Source organism: Siphateles boraxobius, unplaced genomic scaffold (assembly GCF_051911475.1).
Source record: "Siphateles boraxobius isolate OS27281-9 unplaced genomic scaffold, OSU_SipBor_1 2, whole genome shotgun sequence".
In the NCBI taxonomy this organism is placed as follows: Eukaryota; Metazoa; Chordata; class Actinopteri; order Cypriniformes; family Leuciscidae; genus Siphateles; species Siphateles boraxobius.
The window spans coordinates 1207730-1223436 of NW_027508810.1; the positions used below are offsets into that span (position 1 = coordinate 1207730).

General features: G+C 42.4%; 1 protein-coding gene across 6 annotated transcripts in view; it reads left to right on the forward strand.

Moving 5' to 3' along the window:
* gria3b (glutamate receptor, ionotropic, AMPA 3b) overlaps positions 1-15707 on the forward strand; it is a 207017-nt gene that overhangs the window by 44791 nt on the left and 146519 nt on the right. For all 6 annotated transcript variants that reach the window (XR_013205823.1, XM_077235640.1, XM_077235644.1 and 3 more), the window contains exon 3: positions 155-394. Coding sequence is in view for 5 of the 6 variants with exons in the window: in XM_077235640.1 (XP_077091755.1) it covers positions 155-394 (240 nt within the window). In the remaining variant the exon portion in view is untranslated. The remainder of the gene's footprint in view (positions 1-154; positions 395-15707) is intronic.

Below are 15707 nucleotides of genomic sequence, written 5' to 3' on the forward strand. Positions count from 1 at the left end.
AATTTCCATGTTTGTACAGATTTTCCTATTATTGCAATTACTCACATGCCAAGATCATCCGATTCCGTTTTGTATGATTGGTATAGAATTATGAAGTTGTTTTTACTGTCACTTGGTCATAAACAAACTAAAACTCATCTTGTTCTGAATCCAGTTTGTTCACAGTTCTCCAGAGGGGTGTACGCCATCTTCGGCTTCTATGACAAGAAGTCCATGAACACGCTAACCTCCTTCTGCGGGGCTCTCCACACCTCCTTCGTCACTCCCAGCTACCCCATCGACTCAGATGTGCAGTTCGTCATCCAGATGCGCCCTCCTCTAAAGGGTGCCGTCCTGAGTCTCCTGTCTCACTACAAGTGGGACAAGTTTGTCTACCTCTATGACACAGACAGAGGTAAGTCCTCTTAGTTACCTGTGGAACTCAAAAATGGCTGGCCTACATGAGTGAAAGAGTTAGTGCTGGTTTGTATTGTTTTTGCTGGGTTTGTAGCACATAAGGAGCAGGGCATGATGGAGGATGGATGCCCCATTTGGGTCCTTAGGGTCTGGATAGAGCGCCTGCAGTACTGGTGCAAAGGTCCAGATATCTCTGGATACATGATGAATTTAGAACTGATGTGCCCCAGTTCTGAGCTGCATAGACGAATTTGGGGCCCTAAAATACTTATTAAATAGCTCACCTTACTTTCCTAATACAGTTCGTCTGCATTAGCACTTCACAGGGATATTGATTTCAAACAGTTCATATAAACACAACAAGTTATTTATAAAAGTGATTCACCCGAAATAAGAAAACTGTGCCTTCTCACCCATAAGTCACTCTTTTCCTAAAGGAACTCAAAAAAGAGATGTTCTATAAGGTCAACATTGCTCTTGTCCATAAAGTGAAAGCATAAAATGAACTGTGTCACAGGAATACATTACTATTTTACGAGGTGCAATTCCGAATGAATTTGTATGATGTGAATCATTTTTAGAAAAGAAAAAAGAGTGAGCATGAAGGTCCACCCCTAAACATAACCATCACTTTGGCGTAAGATTGAAGGAAAACGGACAAATGAGATTCTTCGAATTTATACAAAATAGCCACCAAATCGCCAAAATGTACAATAGGAGTGATCTGCCATGAGTTAGTGACCATAAAACAACATAAAGGTAGTCCATACAACTTGCACCCTATATATTCAAAGATTTCTGAAGCCAAACAATAGGTTTATGCAATGAACAGAAAAATAAGTGAATATTCTTTGAAAATGTAGTTATGCCGCTCCATTCTGGAAGTACAACTAATATTTAAGAGATACAGCAAGATTATCAGTAAGTAATGACTTAAATATCAGCTACTCAAAAAAAAAAAAAAAAAAAAAAAAAAAATACTTCTGGCTTCAGAAGACTAACACCCTGTCCTAACCAGACACCCTGTGATAAGATTTCAGTGAATCACAGATCACAGCCAATCAGAAGTGTGTGTGGGTAGGCTCTCTACTGTCTCACACTCGTAATGAAATGGATTGGTACTTAATCAAAATTCACAAAAATGAACTCAGATTAGCATTATTCAAAACACATAATTAGTATCCAAAACAGCTTTTGTCACGATATATACTTGTTTACTCAAAGATCAGGGTTAAACAAATTTTTTTTTTCAATTTACTCTAAAGATCTGGTGTAAATTTTTCATTGTGGATAATTAAAGTCATGCACAATGATATACAAATTCACATTAAACCATTTTATTTAACCAGAAATAGAAAATTCCTGAAAATTAAATCGCCTGTCAGTCACAGCCACTTTGGACAAAACTCTGTTTAACATGAAAAAGTTCCCTTTTATCTTGATTCTGGTTAGGACACGGTGTTAGAATGTAGTCAAATGGACTACCTTTATAGTGGTTTTCTATGATTTAATTGTCATTTTAGAAGTGAATCTGTTCTCATTCACTTTTCAGAGTAGTGTGAATATCCCGCCAAACATTTATTTTCTTTTTTTCTTTTTTTTACTACACCGAAGTAAGGAATCCATGCAGGTTTTGAATAGAATTAGGATGAGTAAATAATTACATAATTTTTATTTTGTACAATGAATGATAGGAGAAGACACCCTAAAATGTCTTTGTGACCCAATTAAAATTCAGGGCCACAACACCGTCAATGCCTCATCACCCCCTTCCCCCCCTCCTTACCCTGAGCGCACCTGTTCTTGGGCCATGGTTTGTGTTTACTAATCATCGAGAGGTCACAATCTCCGTTTGACCCAGAAGACACCTGGCCAATTATCATAGTATAGACGGCACTGCATTTGGCTTCTCTGCCGCACTCATCTAGTTACAACATCTGTGCTGTTGTTTTGGTGTGGATGCCCTGATGCCGTTCCACTATTTGTCCTATTTAACCATTCATTTACTCGCAAGGAAAGCATCATTTCCCATCGCTCATCTCAGACGGATCGAGCAATTAATTAAACTCAAGTGCTTTCTGGTGAGGAATATCTGCGATGAGTCAAAGCGTCTCACAAGCTTGAGGCGGTGACACTGGCATTTCGGGTCCCATTAAAGCCTGCTAGCATCCTGTGCTTGAGTTCACAATGTTTTTTTCCTGCAAAAAGCTTGTCTAATTAGATGAGAGACAGAGCTAGCTCAATTGAGCTCAATGCTCAAGGAGTCGTTCCCCCTTCCCATCCCAAAGTGTCCTTCCTAGCAGCTTCCGCCTGGATTTGTTTCACTGCGATTTAAAGGTCATTTCCCTGTAACTTGCCAAGGAGCTTCTCAGTTCAGTAAAACACAATGCAAAGAGCAGTTTTAGCATATCTCAAACTCCAGGACATGCAACCAATGACACTATGCAAATTGACTGGCATTTTAATCAAATCACATTAACATACATATGATGTAGGGCTGTCACAGCATCAGATTAACTTAGTTGATTTTGTTTTATCTTTTTTTGGAAAATTAATCAGTGGAAGTGGAGTTTTAGAAAGACACTGCTGGATTTTTTACAAAATTGCGAAATATTGTGACACCATGAAAATTGCATTGATACAGGACAGTGGCGGCTGCTAGTCTTTCAAAGAGGGGGAACTCATTTTCGGCCTACATCATAACAATTGTTAATATCTAAAAAATTTAAATTGTTAATATCTATAAACGATCTAAAATATATATATTAAACTCGAAATGTCGGAATTAGGTTAAACTGATACAAGGAATGTGGTGTATAATTGTGTGAAATGTATGATGAAACTTGGCTAGCAATTTCACCAAGCAAATACCAAGAAATAGGTTGCAGCAGTTTGTCTTTCGACTACACTAAAATCCGCGATGGAACTAAAAAGCCCGAATAACTTTAGTGTCAGCGACTTTTTATAGTACAAAATCGCTCTCAATCAAAAGGAGATGTAGTCTTTGGACAGACCCTCCAATCAGCACGCAGAAGCCCGGAGTCCAGGCCGTAATCGCAGATTTATCCAATGCCCGTCAAGTTTCGAAGCAATGAAAAACAACTGTTCAAAGCAGCCCCATTGAAGTCAACGGACGCTCGGCTTCAACAGGGAAATCCTCTCCCTATGGAGGATCCCTATACCGCTTTACAGATAAAGCGTTGTGGAATTTTTCGGTTTGCGTACCTACCCGAAGTGATAAAATAAAATAAAATTCTGCATCAAAATGTATAGACAAGACAAGTAGTTTGTTTAGGTATGATTAGTAAGCAATTACAAACCTGCGCACATATATTCAAATGCACATAACTATAGAATCAATTCTTAATGCGCATGTGAACGCTATCAGCGTCTATCACAGGTTCACGTTTAAAGTCTGTTTAGAGAGAACGGTGTCGTCTTAGCGGCCTTTAATTTAATAACAAATGATCATTTAGACGGAAGTGAATCAATCAAAACTAACTTTAGCTGGAAAAAAACATTATTCAAGAACCACTATAAAACCAAACCAATCTCTGTTACCTTAAATTATATGTTTAACTCTGTAAAGCTGCTTTGAAACAATCTACATTGTTAAAAGTGCTACATAAATAAGGATGACTTGTCTTGCCTCGACTGTGACGCTCCGGGAATGAATGAGAAGGAAATTGACTCAGCCGACCTGCTATATGTAGCTTATTCTGAACGAACTCGTCTTCGAGATTAACGTGTTCTAACGCATTTTTAGTCAACAAAATGTTAACACAATAGTACATATTTGACCTTTATTTATTTTTTTACATTATAGGGGAAGCCGAGCTTCCCTTGCAGTCTTAAAGAAATCCCCGCTGATACAGGAATATAGGAAAATGCCATATCTTCTGTAAATGCAGGTACTGTCGCTTACTCAATCTCTCACAATACTCAACTCTATAAGCTTCAATGAACAATATTAAAGAGAATATATGTTTATGTTGCTAAGAGTTGTTGCTAGGGGTGTCGTGCAGTGATACATAGAACCGTAGGGTGAAGCGATCATTGCCGTGTTTTATTGTGAATAAACACAGTTATTGACCAATAGCAGTCAATAGTATTTGACATAACAGTACCACATAACAGTATTTGCTGAAAAAGCCCCAAAATTATGAAGACACTGCATTAATATGTCAGACAAGTAAAGCTTTAAATTGACAGGCTTTTGTGTCAAATTTAGGTGTTGGATTTGCTTAATGGTTTATAAAGGGATATATGAATAAGTTTAGGGGCATGATTAAATGCATTAATATTTTAACTAAATGTGTTAAATTGACATCCCAAATTATTACTAATTACAGCAGACACATGGATCTAATGCAAGACAGCCAAACTAAATAATGTAGCAATTATGTTGAATTAAAACACTATAGCTTCTCTCTCAGATTATTGGCTCAGATTTAAGCCTCATGCCCGTCCAGCATCCCCCCTCAAAGGCAGCAGTGAAATGTAATCCTTATTACTGGAACCCCAGGAGAGGATTAACTGAGTTTATTAAAGCACTTAATCAGGGACCTTAAGTCAAGTTGACACTTGGCACATCACATGGACACGTACATCAAATGGCATGACCCTGACACGACATGGACGGATGTGGTACAGAGCTGCTGGCCAAGAGTGTTTATTCGGTTTTTGGCATGGATCACTAATTTGGGGTAAGGTTAGGGTGCTTATATTTTCATCAATCTGACATTTTGATTGCTGTTGTTAGTTTATTGTTAGGGTTACAGTGTTTCCCACAGGATTTTGTAAGATTATGGGGGGTGGACCTACTAATTTTATATTATTATTATAATATATTATATTATTATTACGAGAGTAATAGCTAAATATTATAAAACAAATGCACTGTAAACTCACAGCACATGCAGAGATGGAGTTCACTACATTCACTCACTGTGATCTAAACCGTATCTGAGATCGCGTGATTAAAGTGAGCGTTTCACTTTCAAAACATGCAGTGCAAACAGACTATACACTTATTCAATTAAAACGCATGGCTTTTGCGATTCGACGAGGGCACAAAGCCAATTTTTACAAGATACTTTGCAAAGCAATGGTCCAAAACATTGCTAGAGACCTTTTATGTTATTATGAGAAGTTTTGTAATATTTTCAGTTCACAATGAAACTGTGGCAGCACATATTTGACATGGCGGGCCAGCAGAGTCTAGGTAATTAATGGGAATCACTGGAGTCAGGGCACGATGTAGGATAGGCTTAGTGTTTGTTTGACAGAAATATTATCTCAATACCAACAAAAGATGTTGATCCAGGAACACATCCAGGGATGTTTTATTTGAGGAGGCAAGGAAGGCACTTCCTAGAAAGAAAATAAACAGTTTGAAAAAAAGACAAAACATAAGGGCCTGGTTTCACAGACAGGGCTTAGATTAAGACAGGATTAGGTCTTAGTTCAATTAGGCCATTAAGTAACTTTTATAATCGTGCCTTATAAAACACATTGCTGGTGCATCTTGAGACAAAACAATGGATCTGATATATTTTAAGATCTGTCAGTGCAGTTTACTTTCAGATAAAATAACTCAAACATGAATTTTAGTCTGGAACTAGCTTAATCCTTGCCTGTGATACCGGGGGAAGGAATATTACACAGTATGAGATCAGATAGTATGTGAAACACCCAAACCTCCCTTGAGCACATTATGTTCTCATTGAGCTCAAGCAGTGTGAAGTGAGTGTGAGGGGGTAAGACCAGATACAGATACTCTAGAACATTTCTGTTCGACCCTGTCAATGTGATAATGCCCACTTCTCGTGCGCACACTCGGTCCACAGATCATTCTGGATGGGTCAAACTGGCGGAGACGGACAGACTAGTTACAAAGTAAGCAACTCACCCACTCGGATATCAACACTTTCGATCTTAAAATGACTTGAAACGATGATCTGCATGCAATAGCTCGTTATTAGCCAGGTTAAATGAAAGCTGCAACTTTTGTCACCTTGCAATGTAAAGACAATAAAAATGTGCAAACTTAATAAATTATTTACTTTGTTTAAATAAATAGTGTTAATATAAAACACACAACATTAATTTTTATATAAACACACAAGCATATTATAGTAATTTACATTTTGACAGGGAGGCAGAGAGTGGACCTTCTCATTTAAAAAACAATCTGCTACATGGCACCACTGAACATGTCCTACTTGACAAGATCTTAGTCAGCACAATATTATGGGTCTGTACTCTGAAATATTCTATTCTGTAAACCTACTTTTAGCTTTGAATCTGCTTGGAATTTGTCTGTGTTACTGCTACATAACTACTGTTATGCTTGTGCAACAGTTCAAAGTCATGTTTACAAGGTCCTAAGCTGAAAGTATCTAACTAATCACTGTTTGCCAGGTTTGAAAAATACTTTCTAGCTTTGTATCTGGCACTAGTAGTAAGTAATCTAGATACCGATGAGCAGAACAGTACAGTAAATACCGCTTTGTTTGAGTTATGTCTCTGAAATAATCTGTACTCGTGAAATAATACAAATTTTGGGCAGAACAGATATTACACAGCCCTGCATATTTAAAAACGTAATTCTGTTGATTTGCAAAAAAAGGCCTACTATTACATAATTCGATGATGCTGGGTTAAAAAAATGTCAATAAAAACTTTCCATCATGTAAATCTTTTGTCACAAAATAAGAATGTAGATTTTTCAAGATCTAGTATTCTGCATGTTTTTGAATCAGACAGAGATAAAGTAATGTGGCAAGATTACATTTATTTGAATTAACGAATTATATCATTTATTTTAATTAATTATGGAGAAAGGTGTGTGTGAGTGAATCACGTGTCTGCGCAGAATCTATCTACTATCAACGAAGCTATGACTTTTATAAAAGTTTATAAGCTTTTTCTCTCCAAATTATGTCATTTTCTGTCACTGATTGTATGCAGTAAAACACCTATAAACATCGGGTCATGTTTGCATTTCTTGGCTTTCTTGTCACTGGTCATAATTCTAACCTTGAAATCAGGATTGGGCCTAAAAAAATGTCATACATATGAAAACCAGCTGAGAACTGAGAAAAGGTGCATCCTGGAAGATGGGAATCATGTCTTTGTGGCAGTTTGATCTGATGATCAAGACTTCTTGCTACAGAATGCACATCATATGAGAAAGTATGACATGCTAGAGCAAATCAGGAAATAAGCATTTCAAAATTAGTCAGAAACAAGTATTACATTTCATTAAGCAAATATGATGCAGGGTGGTGTTTCACAGAGTATATATTCTTTTTTCTTTCTTTCTTTCTTTCCTTCTTTCTTATTTATAAATTATTTATTTCATCTGTTTTACATGTAGGTCCATGAATTTCCTATAAACTCTCTTCATATCCAAATAGTTGGCTATTGGAATGATATAATATAAAGAAGACTTTATGCCAGGAATGTCTTTGCAACACATTGGCCAGGCATTCACGTCCGCATCTGCATACTGTTTGTGGCCTTAAAAAGACACAAATCAAACGGCGATAGAAGTCTTCTTTATTTCTGCAGACTTTTAGTTTCTCCTTGACATAAGTTGAAGAGTGAATACATTTATCCACTGTATGCATGCAAGTAAAAGAGAAGACGCTGTGTGTGTGGGAGCACTGGGAAGAAGTGAGATGGATTTTGCCCTTTCTGAAGTGGCGGTCAGGTATGGGCAGATAATTGCGGGGCTTGTGCAGCAGAGACGGATGATTACAGGGTTTATTGTCTCTCGCAGGCACAATCAACCTTACCTCATGTCCCTGATTCAGCACACTCACTGCCACTTGATTTATGGGCTTCGGTGGCTCTCTCTCCCTCGCTCAGGCTTCATCATGGCCGCTTGAATTCTTTCTCCTCTTTCTCCTTACACTTTCTTCCTCTTTTCCATCACTGTGTTTCTGGTTGTCGATCTGGTGCAGGTGCAGGTCCACAGGGACCTGTGCTGGACACAGGGTCATGCACAAGGCCTGATTTGATATTAACTTAGCTATAAGGGTTTTGGACATTCGTGATGTTGGCATAGACATCACATTTTTCTTTGTACATGTCAGGTCATAAAAATTAAAATGGAATCGCCAACCCGTACAATACTTAGGAATTCTCATGAGATTGGGTTAAATGTGGGTTAACTAAATAATAAACTAAAATTAGGGTGGTGATGGCACAGTGAATAAGACACATGCCTTTGGTGTGAGAGACCCGGGTCCGAATCCACTGTTCATTTCATTTCTCTTTTATTCTTTTCATGAAAATGCATTATTTATACCAATCACATACATTTCATTTGAAATTTCCTTTACATTTCCATGGTCAGAAAGGAGCAGATGGAAGAATAATATTCTTATATTTATCTGCCCCCTTTATAGACATCAATAGTAGATGGCATTAACATTGTTCCCTCCACCATCACCTAAAATGTATTAACATACATAATAGATATCATCAGCACTGTTCCCTCCACCATCACCCAATCTCCAACATATCTGATATTTATTTAAACTTTTATACATTGACCACATACAGTCCAATTCAAAATTCAGTTTGATATAATTCAAGTTGTTTCTTTTTATAACTCTTTTTAAATTCCAAAATATTTTTACAACTTTTTAAGTCTTTCCTTAGAAGATTCCATGCCTTTACTCCAGCAACAGACAAACACATTTGTTTTAGGTTTGTTCGTCCTATTAGATGTATAAAGTCATACGGCCATGTGTGATTTCCATCTTCCGAAGTAAAAACAAATAACTTTAGTAAGTCATGTGGAAGAGCTTTGCTTCTAGCTTTAAACATCACTAATAAAGTTTGTAATTCTACAATGTCTTTAAGTTTTAACAATCCTGACCTAATAAAGAGTGGATTTGTGTGGTCTCTATATCCTGCTTTGAAAATAATGCGAATGGCTCTTTTCTGTAAAATAAATAAAGGCATAATGTTACTATGATATGTATTTCCCCATATTTCTACACAATATTTTAAATAAGGCAAAATCATTGAACAATATAACATTTTCAATGTATTATACGGTAAGTTGTATTTAACCTTATTCAAAATAAAAAGGCTTTTTTGCCATCTTATATATATATACAATATATATACAACTCAATATACAACGCATTCTCATCCCAAGGCGTCATTTTATTCACACTTTTGACCATGCTTCCAAATCCGACGCGCATGGCACCCTTTAGCGTCAGGTAGATGACGCTTATCCTCGCGCGTCATCTAACGCCTTTAGCGTCAGTTAGATGACGCTTCCGTTTTTAGCGTCAGTTACATGACGCTTCCGTAATGGGTAGGTTTAGGTCTGGGGTAGGGTTAGCGTCTCATATTGACGCTAAAGGGTGGCTTGTGCATCGGATGTTGAAGCATGGTCAACATATATGACTTTTCCACGTCAATTTTATATCTAAGGTGACTCCTAAAAATCTAATTTCAGACACCTTCTCAATATTTACATTATTTATAGATAAGCTGACTTCCTCTTTTCTTTATTGTTGAATATCATAAACTTTGTCTTATTCAAATTTAAAGATAATTTATTTACATCAAACCACAATTTTAGTTTAACCATTTCATCTTCAATATTATTAGCTAAAGTTTTAAAGTCCTGAACTGTATACATTTGTATCATCTGCAAATAATACGTAGTGTAATTTTTTTGAAACCTCACAAATCTCATTTATATATAAAATAAAAATGTTGGGTCCTAAAATTGAGCCTTGTGGAAGTTCACATTCAATATTCATACATTCTGACCTATGACCATCAAACTCAACATATTGTTGTCGTTGTTGTAAATAGCTGGTTAACCAATCCAGTACAACTCCTCTAATTCCATAAGTATATAATTTAGAAATAAGAATTTGATGATCTATAGTGTCAAATGCCTTCTTCAAATCAATGAACATTCCTATTGTGTATTTATTTCTGTCTATTGCGGTTGTTATGTCTTCAATATTTTTCGCGATAGCCAAGCCTATAGACCTATTTGACCTAAATCCGTACTGATTTTCATTTAATAATTCATCTTTTTCAATAAAGTTATCTAATTTATTAACAAAGAGTTTTTCAAGCACTTTGGAAAATTGAGGCAGGAGAGATACTGGTCTATAGTTATTAAAAATATGTTTATCTCCAGTTTTAAAAAAAAGGTATTACCTTAGCTATTTTCATACTATCTGGAAAAACTCCTTCTGTAAAAGAATAATTAATTATATAATGTAATGGTTTAATAATGCAGTCAATTGTGTTTTTTATTATTTTCATGTCAATACCATTACTATCCGTTGAGGTCTTATTTTTTAACTTCTGAACCACAGATAATATTTCATTTTCAGTCACCTCACCTAGATACATTGACTGCATAATCCTATTTTCCCTTTTCCAGACTCCCCCTAATTGATCATTAGATATTGGTATTTCGTTTGCTAAGCTAGATCCTACATTTACAAAGAATTGATTTAGTTCATGGACTATTTCATCTTTTTTATCTATTACTCTATTATCCTTTTCAAAATATTTAGGTAGTTCCGTTCGTCCAGTCTTATTCCCAATTACCTTATTCAGAATATTCCATGTAGCCTTCAAATTATTTTTATTTTCATGTAACATTCGTATTTCTTATAACGTTTTTCTGCATTATCTGTTCTTGATTTGATAAACTCCTTATAAAGTCTATTTTTCTTTTTAGAGACATTTTTTAATCCGTTTGTTATCCAAGGTTTACTATTTTGCCTTTGTTTAAATCTGCATAGGATCTCAGGACAATGCTTATTATACAGTGTAAGATAACATTTAAGAAAAGAATCATAGGCGTTATTCACATCATCTGTTTACACCTCTTTCCACTCTTGATTAATTAAATCATCCCTAAACGTATTAATATGATCAGCACTCCTTTTTCTTTTATATATTTGATGGTATACTGTTTTTTTTTTTAGGCAACTTATAGTCAAATATTGCAAAAATAGGCAGATGGTCGCTTATATCATTTATTACCAACCCACCAATAATGTGATTATCCAAAACAATTGTAAATATATATCTATTAAAGTTGCTCTAGTTGTGGTTATTCTGCTAGGCTTCGTTATTAATGGATACAACCCGTTTTTATATATTGTCTCAACAAAATCTGAGTTCCCTTTCGTTGTCACTCCGAGTTACGTCGGATGACGACGAATGGGGTTTCGCTTAGAAAGCCTATCAACTTCGAGTATTACAAAACGAGCCAATGGCAAAGAAATGCCATGGGTCTGCGGAATTTGCATGGCGTAACTCCGCCCCACCTCGTGGGTATAAAAGGAGGAAGCCGGCAGCAAGCAGATATGTTTTCGCTTCGGAGCCAAGTGTATTCTTCTCTCCACAAGCCATCTCTGAATTGTCAGCTTTACAAACGAGTACCTCGAGTGTTGGTGTGACGGCGATCTACGGCGAGAGCGTGCTTCCTGCTGATCTGTTGCAGTGGTCTGCCAGTCGGTGCGTTTCTCCCCGGGTGCTTCAACACTTGAGTTTTCTCTCACTAAAAGAGCTTACACGTGGCACGTCTTTTTAAAGACGGCTCGCCCGTGCATTTCTGGTTGCAGCGGACTGGTATCGGACTCTGATGGGCACGAGCGCTGTCTAGTGTGTTTGGGCTTTGATCATGCTTGAACAGCGCTCGTGGGTGACTCATGTTCTCGCTGGGAACGTGATCATCGCGTCATATATAGGTCGAGACTCGGTGAACTCGCAAGAGTGAGAGTCCCCTCATCCACCCCCCGATCTTCGGCTGGTGGCCAGGGTGACCTGAGGGTTACGGTCTGGATCTAGGCGCCGACTATGTGTCCGTGTCCCCAGCCCCCCTCTTCAATGACGGTGCCCGCTAGTGAACTGCTGATTCCCGCGAGTCTACCCTCTGGTGGCCCGCGTGTTTCAGTTGAAGCTACAGAGGAAGATGCCATGTCTGTTGCAGCATCACTAGGTGGGTTTGAGTCTTCTGGAAGTGAGGGCTCATCACAGCTGCCACCTTCCGGTGTGCATACGGCTGTGCCTGAGTCTGATCCGGAGATGACGACCATGCTTTCCTGGGACGATGGGTTTTGGGTAAGGCCGCCGACCCTCGTCCACGGCAAACCCCAATACCTCTCTTCCCGGACGTGCATGATGAGATCTCGAAGTCCAAGAAGACCCCCTTGTCTTCTCGGGACCGCTCGCTGATCTCATCCGCCTTTCCTCCCCTCGATGGGGCCGCTGCCCATGGGTACACTGGGGTTCCCCCGGCTGAACGCTCTGTTGCGATGCTATGTGTCCTCAGAGTGCTTCTTCTCGGCGCAATCCTAAGCACCCGCCCGTGGCCTGTAGTTTTTCGTCTACGCTTGTGGCGAGATCCTATAGCACCACGGGACTGGCAGCCGCCTCACTGCATGCCATGGTCATTCTGCTGGTCCACCTGACCCAGATGCTCATGGACCTGCACGAGGGCGGGACTGACCCAGGGCTCTTCACTGAGCTGCGCGCCGCCACTGACCTTGCTCTCTGAGCGACGAAAGTGGCCGTACGCTCCCTGGGTCAGGTGATGCTCACCAGTCTGTGGCTGAACCTGTCTGATGTGCTGGATGTCGCGCGGACCCGTCTGTCCGACATTCCCATATCCCAGGTCGGCCTCTTCGGCGGTGCGGTTGAGGGCTTGCCCAACAGCTCTCAGCCGCCCATGAGCAGAGTGAGGTTGATTCTGTCCCGACGGCCCCGCCGTCCGCTCAGATCCCTCGTCTGCCCACCGCCGAAGGCGCCCTCCCGCGGCTCCCACCCCGCCCGTTCACGGGCCGGCTCTGGGGGCCGCGGGCGGACGCCACAGCCCTCTCCAGCCCCGCCCCCCGCTACACGCCGGGTTAAGCGGCGCTCGTGAGACGGGCACCTCGGCGATGGAGCAGACTGAGGTTGATTCTGTCCCGACGGCCCCGCCGTCCGCTCAGATCCCTCCGTCTGCCCACTGCCGAGGGCGCCCCCCCGCGGCTCCCACCCCGCCCGTTCACCCGGGTCGGCTCTGGAGGCCGCGGTCGGACGCCACAGTCCTCTCCAGCCCCGCACCCCGCTACACGCCGGGTTAAGCGGCGCTCTTGAGTTGGGCTCCTCAGAGATGGGACTCAGTTCTTTCCAGGAGTTGGTAGCAGGACCGCTCCTTTCCCCGGGGAGGGCCGGGGAAGAATCCTTATTCTCCAAAGAGCTGATTCTCCCGTCTCTGAGCACAGAGTTCTCGGACGTCACAGAGCGCCGCCCACAAGCCGTGCTCTCCTCGTCCCCCTCTGTCCCAGAGGTGGTTGACATGGCGTGCCGTCCACGGACCGCTTCGCCGCTGTCCCCCTCTGTCGCCAGACCCCTGGCAGAGCAGGCCCCCGCGGGACGACCAGCCTGGTCCTCCCCTGGCCCCCTCTGCCAGGGCGCGGTTGCTAACTGTGCCCCCTCTCCGGGCCGCTATGCCGTCCACATCTGGGCCAGTTACTCCGCTTCGCTGCCCCTCCGGGGGGACGCCTGTGGCTCGCATGATCCCGTTGGTTCAGTTCCTGGGAGCCTGGCTAGAGCTCCCCGTCTGTCCCACTGGATCGTGCGTACCGTCAGGCTCGGCTATGCGATTCAGTTCGCACGGTCTCCTCCCCGCTTCAGGGGAGTCCGCTCCACTTTGGTTGGTGGCAATGCCCCTATCATGAGAGCAGAGATTGCCACCCTGCTGGCGAAGGGTGCAATCGAGACTGTCCCTCCAGCCGAGATGAGGTCCGGCTTCTACAGCCCCTACTTCATTGTCCCCAAGAAAACCGGTGGGTTACGGCCAATCCTGGACTTGCGCGTGCTGAACCGCTCCCTTCATCGGATGCCGTTCAAGATGCTCACCGCCAAACGCGTTTTCGAATGCATACGGCCCCAGGATTGGTTTGCAGCGATCGACCTGAAGGACGCCTACTTTCATGTCTCCATTCTTCCTCGACACAGACCGTTCCTCCGGTTTGCTTTCGAGGGGCAGGCATACCAGTACGCGGTTCTCCCTTTCGGGCTAGCCCTGTCTCCTCGCATCTTCACGAAGGTCGTCGAGGCGGCCCTTGTTCCCCTTCGAGAGCAAGGGGTTCGTATCCTGAGTTATATCGACGACTGGCTGATCCTAGCTCACTCTCGAGATCAGGTTTGCGAACACAGGGACCTAGTGCTCCGGCACCTAGCCCGTCTGGGCCTTCGGGTCAACTGGGAGAAGAGCAAACTTTGCCCCGTGCAGAGGATCTCTTTTCTCGGTATGGACATCGACTCGGTCGCCATGTCCGCGCAGCTTACGAGCGAGCGCGCGCAGTCACTGCTGACTTGCCTAAGACAATTCGAGGGCAAGAGTGCGGTTCCACTGAAACTTTTTCAGAGGCTCCTGGGGCATATGGCATCTGCAGCCGCGGTCACGCCGCTCGGATTGCTTCATATGAGACCGCTTCAGCTTTGGCTTCGCGACCGAGTCCCGAGGTGGGCATGGCAACACGGCACGTTCCGAGTACCAGTTACTCCGACCTGCCGTCAGTTCTTCACCCCGTGGTCGAACCTCGATTTTCTCAGGGCCGGTGTCCCCCTGGCTCGAGCTTCCCGGCATGTTGTTGTCTCAACAGATGCCTCCACCACGGGCTGGGGCGCCATGTGCAATGGACATGCTGCTGCGGGCTCCTGGACAGGACCCCAGCGGCTGTGGCATGTCAATTGCCTCGAGTTGTTGGCAGTACGCCTTGCCCTGCACCGCTTCCGGGCGTTGCTCAGGGGTCAACACGTACTAGTCCGTTCAGACAATACCGCCACTGTGGCGTACATCAACCATCAAGGTGGTCTACGCTCCCGCCGTATGTCACAACTCGCTCGCCACCTCCTCCTATGGAGTCAGAAGCATCTGAGGTCGCTTCGAGCCATCTTCATTCCCGGAGCGCTGAACTGTGCAGCCGACGAGCTCTCACGGCTTCAGCCCCTCCCTGGAGAATGGCGACTCCATCCCCAGTCGGTTCAGCTGATTTGGGACCAGTTCGGGGACGCGCAGATAGATCTGTTTGCCTCTCACGACTCGACCCATTGTGCCCAGTTCTATTCCCTGACCGAGGGCACGCTCGGCACGGATGCTCTGGCGCACAGCTGGCCGCAGGGCCGCAAGTATGCGTTTCCCCCAGTGAGCCTTCTTGCGCACACTTTGCGCAAGGTCAGGGAGGACGAGGAGCAGGTCATTCTGGTTGCCCCTTACTGGCCCAACCGGACCTGGTTCCCCGAACTAGTAC